General features: G+C 36.5%; 2 protein-coding genes across 2 annotated transcripts; both read left to right on the top strand.

Annotated features, from left to right (window-relative positions):
• The first annotated feature begins 1,572 nt into the window (after positions 1–1,572).
• On the top strand, positions 1,573–2,715 carry LOC136075862 (probable UDP-N-acetylglucosamine 2-epimerase). Its single transcript, XM_065789299.1, has one exon. It carries the CDS (start codon positions 1,573–1,575, stop codon positions 2,713–2,715), a length of 1,143 nt encoding a protein of 380 aa, XP_065645371.1.
• Positions 2,716–5,051: 2,336 nt separating this feature from the next.
• On the top strand, positions 5,052–5,743 carry LOC136075861 (GTPase Der-like). The gene is made up of 2 exons (XM_065789298.1): positions 5,052–5,270; positions 5,444–5,743. Exons 1-2 carry the CDS (start codon positions 5,052–5,054, stop codon positions 5,741–5,743), a joined length of 519 nt encoding a protein of 172 aa, XP_065645370.1.
• The last annotated feature ends 3,039 nt before the right edge of the window (positions 5,744–8,782 follow it).

Raw genomic sequence — 8,782 nt, 5'->3', positions numbered from 1 at the left:
ATATATATATATATATATATATATATATATATATATATATATATATATATATAGATGCAAATATATATATATGCATATATATATATGTGTATATTTAATTTATTTAAATATATATATATATATATATATATATATATATATATATATATATATATATATATATATATATATATATAAATTGAAACACTTATCTAACTTATTTTCAACATCATGTTTTTTCCATCAATAGGTTTATCAGGAAAAATGTCTAAACATCAAAAATTTCAAATAATAGAAAAATTATTTCAGAGGAAGTTGTGAATAGCTATAATTAATTATGTAATAACTTTAGTGTTTTGCAATCAGGATGTAACATGAACGTTATTAGATAATTAAAAAATAATAAATTCTTTGCATTTCGGATAATTTTAGACTTGTCATTTGTTTTTATAATATTAATAAAGAAACTTACTTTCATGTCTGCTTAAAGAAATTAATCCATAAATGTTTTGATTTATCTTCGAGAATAGAGTAATTTCGATCATTGCCTATAGTGTGTATATTATTTCTGTCATATTTGTAACGGATAAAAGTGCTGGCACTTTGATCAAATTTATTTAATCCGCCACCAAAAGTTTCAATTCAAAGATATTAGTTGTGATCTACGAAAAGCGTAGTTACTTTGTTGTCGCTAAGTGATTTGGGTGTGTTTGGGTCATACGAATAGATGGTAAATTTTTTCCGTACGGATTTAGTTTTGCCAGTCCACCGCCGCTTGTTGCAACCCAAACATTGTCATGCGCATCTATCACTACTTTCCAAACATTGTTTGAAGGGAGGTTTGTCATCTTTTTCATTATGATAATTTTTAAACTTCCCGGTCTGTGTGTTGACACAGTCTATTCCGCCTCCGTCTGTCCCGATCCAAAAATTATTTGATTTGTCTTTAGTAATAGTTCTTACATGATTGTGGCTTATTGTGTTTGGTTTGTTGGATTCGTGTTCCCATTGTTTCCTTTTAGAAGTTTTTGGGTCCTACATATTTGGTCCGCCATCTACAGTAGCAATCCATAATTTGTCATCATCATCTGCAAAAATACACCGTACCTTATTAGAAGACAAAGAGTCGACTGAAAACGGATTTTGTCGCATCAACTCAAACCCCTGTTCGTGACTATCCCATTTGTTTACACCGCCAAGTGAGGTTCTTATCCATAGATTCTCACTCCTGTCTTGGTAAATGGTCATAACATTGTCGACACTCAGACTCATCGGGTTTGTCGGTTCGTTTTTGTAACATTCAAATGTGTGAGTCTTGGGATTGTATTTGTTCAATCCGCGTTTAGCTGTTCCAACCCATATAAAACCGTTTTTATCTTGTAGAAGAGATGTTACTCAAACTATTGCTATCACTCCCCGTATGTGCAAAGCTTATAAGATTATCTGTAAAACGATCGAGGATTTTTATTTAAGAAATTTTTCTTTTAATTCTCATTTAATTTGCTGAGTCTTATCTCGAAATAACTTGCTTTTTTTGCAGAATTATTCGTTTATCGGAAATCTGTTTATACAGTAACTCAATCAAACTTTGAAATGAAGAAAATTCTTATTGTCTTTGGAACTAGACCGGAAGCTATTAAAATGGCTCCTTTAGTGAAAGAGTTTGAAAAACATCAAGATCGTTTTGATACAAGAGTGTGCCTTACCGCTCAGCACAGACAGATGCTCGACCAGGTGATAAATATCTTTGATATTAAGGCTGATTACGACCTCAATATTATGCAAGCCGGGCAGGATCTCTATGATATCACAGCCAGGGTTTTGCTTGGAATGAGGGATGTACTTGCCGATTTTAAACCGGATGTAGTTCTCGTTCATGGCGATACAAGTACATCTACGGCAGCTGCTTTAGCCGCATTTTACAAACAGATTCCGGTTGGTCATGTTGAAGCCGGTTTGAGAACAAACAATATATATTCTCCATGGCCCGAAGAAATGAACAGGCAGCTGACGGGAAGAATAACCACTTTTCATTTTGCGCCGACTCCTTGGTCGAAAAATAATCTGCTAACTGAGAATGTTAATGAAGCAGCAATTACAGTCACCGGAAACACTGTGATCGATGCTTTACATTTGACAATTGCAAAAATCGACAGCAAAGCAGAGGTAAAGGAAGGGATAGTTGCACGATTGAAGCAAGATTTGCATGATTTTGAACACATTATAAATGATCAGAAAATTATTTTAGTAACCGGTCATCGTCGCGAAAATTTCGGTGACGGCTTTATCAATATTTGTGAAGGAATCAAAGAAACTGCTTTGAAACATCCCGAAGCAAGTATTATTTACCCTGTTCACCTCAATCCGAATGTGCAAGAGCCTGTTAATGCACTTTTGAAGGGTATCTCAAACGTTTATCTTATTGCGCCTTTAGACTACTTGCCCTTCGTGTACTTGATGAGTCGTTCGTATTTGGTATTGACAGACAGCGGCGGAGTTCAAGAAGAAGCTCCGGGTTTGGGCAAGCCCGTGATTGTGATGAGAAATACCACTGAAAGACCGGAAGCTGTTGAGGCGGGAACTGTAAAACTCGTAGGAACCGATAAAGCTAAAATTTTTTCGGAGATTTCTGCTTTACTTTCAGACAAGAAATATTATTTAAGTATGTCAAGAGCCAACACTCCTTACGGAGACGGCAAAGCATGCGGAAGAATTATCGAAGTCCTTTCTCGATAATTTATAGTCTTACGATATTGATTGATAGCGTGCTGTGCTTTAAAAGTGTTGCACTTTTTTTTTGACTCCGTTCCAAAACTTGATTTTTTTGTTGGCTAAATTATACAATCAAAGATTTGTTCTGTCAGAAGTGTCAAAAGAGCAATTTTAGTTTTTATTTAAAATTTTTATTTATTCGATATTTTTAGTAATTTAGAAGAATAGATTTTATTCTTTTGTAAATATCTATTAGTTTTATAATCAAAACATTTACAGTTTTATTTTACGTCGATGAAAGGTAGAATTAGGAGTTCTGGCAGCAGCAAATCGGGAGGATTTGGGAAAGACCGTGAAAAAAGTCGGTCAGGCGGTTCAACTAGAACGACAGCAAGAGGGAGCAACCACTCTTGCACAAGGTCAACGGTTGGGGCTACAAAAAGCTCCGATAGCGGGGAGAGATTTAGCAGTAAACCGGTAGGCGAGAAAAAGAACGGAGACAGAAGAAGAACGTATTTGGAAAGAATAGGGGCTGGGAGATAAAGATTCTCCAAGAGAATACAGAAGCTAAAGTAGCGAGGCATTTCGAAAAGAAGTGAAGAAAAAATCGGAGGGTTTAAATTAGTGAAAAAAAGAATAAACCAATTCGAAACCGAAGAGAACACTTTTAAACCTCAAAAAAGCAACGAACCAAAGCGTTTTACGCAGTAAAATTAACGCAGCGGAAGAAATGATGAGCAAAAACCGGCTTTCGGCAGTGACAGGAAACCACGATTCGACCCGGACAGAAACCAGGTTTTGGAAAAAGCGACAGCAGGGCAGAGGGTAAGCAACAGAAAGTGTTTAATCTTTCCGACTCAAAGAGAAATACCGAAAGGCCTTTCAGACAAGAAAACCAAGATAAATCGAAAGTTGATGACGGAACACTGCGTCTGATGTCAACTCAGGAGTTTGTTCTCGCAGAGAGGCTGATACTTATATTCAGTCCGGATTTGTTCAGGCAAACGGGGTAACTGTTACCGAAATGGGTGTAAAGGTAGGTTTCCAGAACCAACGAGGTACGTTTTGACGGTCAAATGATAAAACCGGAGAAAAAAGTATAAATTCTCCTTAATAAATCAAAGGGTTACGTGACAACTACCGATGACTAGGAGAAAGAAAAACATTGATGGATTTGGTTGGCAGTGAGGTGGAGCAAAGAATTTACCCGGTTGGGAGATTGGACAGAAACACTACAGGTGTACTGCAGTTGACAAACGACGGAGTATTGACAAAGAGCTTAACACATCCGAAATATAACCGCAAAAAAAATCTACCACGTTTTGCTCGATAAGAATATCACCAGAGCAGATATGGTAAAAATGGTTTCGGGAATTGAATTGGAAGATGGACTTGCATCGGCAGATGTTGTAGAATATCCTTCATCTGACATCAAATCTGAGATTGGAATAAAAAATCGGTCCGGCAAAAATCGTATCGTAAGACGTATGGTAGAAGCATTGGGATACAATGTTTTGAAGCTTGACAGAGTGTATTTCAAAAAATTGACAAAAAAGTGTATACCTAGAGGCAAATGGCGTTTCCTTAGCGATGTTGAGGTGAATCTGCTCAAGATGGGTGCTTACGAATAATACTTTTCAAATGCAACCTGCTTGTACATCAAGTTGCGATTCCTTATAGGCCGCGAGCAATTGCCGAACTCAAAACGGTTTTTGCTCACGGAATTTATCAGTATCCGTTTTTTTCTGTTTTTACAATTAAACGGGATAAATCAGATTCATTTCCAATTCAATATAATCATACAAAACATGTCCACAAAGCCGGATTTGTGAACATAGTCGACAATCCGAATGTTGGCATATCTACCCTAATGAACGCGATGGTTGGCGAGAAGCTTTCCATTATCACATCAAAAGCGCAAACCACCCGCCACAGAATCATGGGAATTGTTGATTACCACGATGATTACCAAATCGTCTATTCCGTTACTCCCGGAGTACTGAAACCTGCTTATAAATTGCAGGAAATAATGCTGAAAGCAGCTAATTCTGCGCTTTCTGATGCTGATTTACTTCTCTATATAACAGAGGTTTACGAGAAACCTGAGAAAAATAAGGCTTTTTAAATAAAATAAAACTTCAGATGTGCCTGTTGTATTGGTCATCAATAAGATAGACATTATAGATCAAGAGAAATTGGATGTAATTTATGAACAATGGAGAGAAATTTTGCCTGAAGCTATCATTTTTCCGGCTTCGACACTTCATTAATTCAATTTAGATCTGATCTTGAAACAAATTCTTGAGTTGCTGCCCAAAAGTCCGCCTTATTTTGATAAGGAGCAACTTACGGACACGTCGATGCGTTTTTTTGCATCGGAGATTATTCGTGAAAAAATCTTACTCTATTATCAAAAAGAAGTTCCTTACTCTACCCACGTAGTAATTGTGGAATACCGTGAAAATGAAGATCCTGTTTTTATTCGTGGAATTACTTATGAAGCCAGAGATTCTCAAAAGGGAATTATTATCGGAAACAAAGGTGCAGCCATAAAAAAATTGGAACAGAGGCTCGAAGAAGTATTAAAGAGTTTTTGGGGTCGAAAGTGTATCTTGAACTTATGGTGAAAGTAGACAAAGACTGGAGAGACAGAGACAGTAAACTGCGTCAGTTCGGTTACGAAGTATAAGTTTTAAAATCCATGCGTGCAGCGCATAATTTTCGCTAAATTTGAGTATTGTAACAATGGTAGGGGCGTCCGAATGTAGGTAAATCGACCTTGTTTAACAGATTAATAGGCAAAAGACAAGCCATTATTCACGATTCGAGCGGAGCAACCAGAGACCGTCACTACGGGAAGACGAACTGGAACGGAGTAGGGTTTTCGGTGATCGACACCGGCGGATATGTGATGAATTCAGACGATATTTTTGAAGAAGTTCGCAAACAAATTATTTTGGCTGTCGAAGAAGCGGATGTCATCATTATACTTGTAGATCATCATACAGGTGCAGTAGATATAGAGTTTGAAATAACCAGATTTGCTCAATAGTTATTGCAGAACACAATGACCACTATAAATTTTTGACCGGTAACGTAGTAATGAATAAAGACATCGCTTTGGTTATCGAAAAATGTGAAATCATAATTTCATTAGACAAAGTAGAGTTAAGAAAATACAAAAGGGAGCAAAGAAACCTTCCGCAAGGATCAAAAGGAAGTGCACACAATGATCGCATTCAAGTAGCTTTTACCTCATCCAATCCCTTAGATTTTGAAGTCACGCCAATAAACGATGAGCTTTCGTTTTTTGCAATTACCGTGAAAGTAAATAAGTATAAGGATTAATAATATATTTCAACAACAATATTATGGAGAACATTCAGTTCTCACGATGTTTTCATCAGTTCTCACGAACTAGCAGGCGAATCATACTTAGAAGAAACCGTTGAGTTTTACACACCGCTCATACAGTGGCTTAAAACCTATATAGAAGAGGCTAGACCTATTACGTTTAATATCAAGCTTACTTATTTCGACACGAGCTCATATCGTTATATACTTGATATTCTGAACATATTGAAAATTTACGAAGAAAACGGTGGAACCGTAATCGTAAACGGGTATTTCGATCCGGACAACAGCGACATGAAAGAAGAAGTTGAAGATTATATGATAGATTCAGAATTGAAGATTACTTTGATTCCGTTCTCAGTCTACAAAAAATCTTTTTTGTCAGACCTATTGTGGAACCACGAAAGGTCTGATTTTTTTAACCAAATGCAAAGAAATGCTTAAAGTGCACTTTTCTCAGGTATAACCGGAGGTATAGGATGCGGAAAAAGTTTGGTCTGTAAAATTTTTAAGCAATGGAATATCCCGGTTTATAGTGCAGACCGGGAAGCAAAAAAATTATACGACAATAACATTGAGTTAAAAATTCGATGATAGATGCTTTTGGAATAGAAATCATTAACGAGAACGAAAAAATTGATAAAAAAAAATTGTCAGCCTTGATTTTCAACAATCCGAAAGCTTTAGAAACCGTATATGAACTTGTTCACCCATTGGTAGCTCGGCATTTTGAAAATTTGTGTATGCAATTTCAACAAAAATTAAACGTTATAAAAGAAGCAGCTATTCTGTTTGAACGCGGTGCATTCCGCGGTTTCGACAAAATAATCACGGTAACGGCACCGGACAAAAACAGGATAAGCAGAACAATAATGAGAGACGGACTGAAAGAGGAACAAGTAAAAGCAAGAATAGAAAAGCAGTTTTTGGACGAATATAGAATTAACAGATCAGACTTTGTAATAAATAACGATAAGAAAAACTTACTTTATCCGCAAGTTTTGAAGATTCACAAAGCTCGCTTTTGGTAGCCGGCAAAGGTAATGCCGCCAGACGCGGCGGAATAAACGATGATTTGATTGTTTTGATTCAGGAAAAAGAACATCCTTATTTGATTAGACAAGATAATGATTTGATTCACAAACTTTACTTAAGTATTACGAATGCTATTCTGGGAGAAACGGTAGAATTTCCCACAGTAGACGACCGAGTGAAAGTAAAAATAGATCCGGGAACACAACCGTGTAATATCTTAGGACTTCACAGCAAAGGGCTACCGGACGTGAAAGGATACGAAAAAGGCGATTTATTGGTTCAGATAAACGTTTGGATTCCGAAAAACTTAAGCAAAGAAGAGAAAAAATAATAGAAAGATTCAAAAATCAGAATCTTTTGAACCTGGAAAAAGAGGCGAAGACAAAGGTTTTTTCAATAAAATGAAAGATTTTTTTGAATATACTCGGAATTTACGCCAAGAAAGGAAGGAGTCGCTTCCTTTTTTATTGAAATAAACTTGAGATAATCTATAAAAAACTGATGCAACAAAAGCCTTTTTTTGATTCGAATGAAAAAAGTTAATTAGTTTTGCAGCGAATTCGTATTAGAAGATTCCGGAAACTGAATTAAAAACAAAAATTGTGAACATGAAACCAACACTTGTGGTATTAGCAGCCGGTATGGGCAGCAGATACGGTGGGCTTAAACAAATCGACCCATTCGGCCCGTCGGGTGAAACAATAATGGATTACTCAGTGTATGACGCCATTAGAGCGGGTTTTGGGAAAATTGTTTTCATCATTCGAAAATCGATTGAGAATGACTTTAGAAACAGCATCCTAAAAAAGTACGAGGGAAAAATTGATATTGATGTCGTTTTTTAAAAATTGGACATATTGCCCAAAGGCATAACACTGAACCCGGAACGCGCAAAACCATGGGGCATCGGACATGCAGTTTGGTGCGCAGCAAGTAAGGTAAAAGAACCTTTTGCAGTAATCAATCCCGACGACTTTTACGGAGCAGAAGGCTTTGAAGTAATGGCACAATATTTATCGGCATTGGATGCAAACGATACAGGAAGCTACAGCATGGTCGGTTATGGTCTGCGCAACACACTTTCCGACTTCGGAACCGTTGCCAGAAGAGTTTGCCAAGTAGATGACAAGCAAAACCTGATAAGCGTTGTAGAAAGAACTTCAATAGAAAAACCGAGCACCGGAGCTGCTTACAAAGACAAAAACGGAGAATCTGTAGAACTAACGGGCTATGAATCCGTATCTATGAATTTTTTGGGCTTCACTCTGTTTGTTTTCGGATATTTCGGTGATTTTTTCAAATATTTTGCCCAAGAAAACAAAGATAACATTAAAGCTGTATTTTATGTTCCGACAGGTGTTGATATTCTGATCAAACAAGGAAAAGCGACAACTAAAGTATTGACCTCGGACGCAAGATGGTTTGGAGTAACCTACCAAGAGGATAGAGAAACGCCTGTGAAAAAAATACAAGAACTGGTAGACGCAGGAAAATATCCGGCTAAACTTTGGTAAACCAAAAATAAACTTAAAAACCGTTAGTGTAAACTATCGGTTTTTTATTTTCATACAAACGAGAGCAATAAAAACCCGGTTTGAAAACAGATTTATTTTGCAAGTATAAAAAATTGATATACTTTATACGTGACTTTAAAAATATCATAAAAATGGGAGTCAATGAAGTAATTTTAGTTAGAAATGCG

Source organism: Hydra vulgaris, chromosome 02 (genome assembly GCF_038396675.1).
Source record: "Hydra vulgaris chromosome 02, alternate assembly HydraT2T_AEP".
Classification (NCBI taxonomy): Eukaryota; Metazoa; Cnidaria; class Hydrozoa; order Anthoathecata; family Hydridae; genus Hydra; species Hydra vulgaris.
Note: the sequence above shows the minus strand (reverse complement) of the source record. Positions and strands in the feature narration are given on the sequence as shown.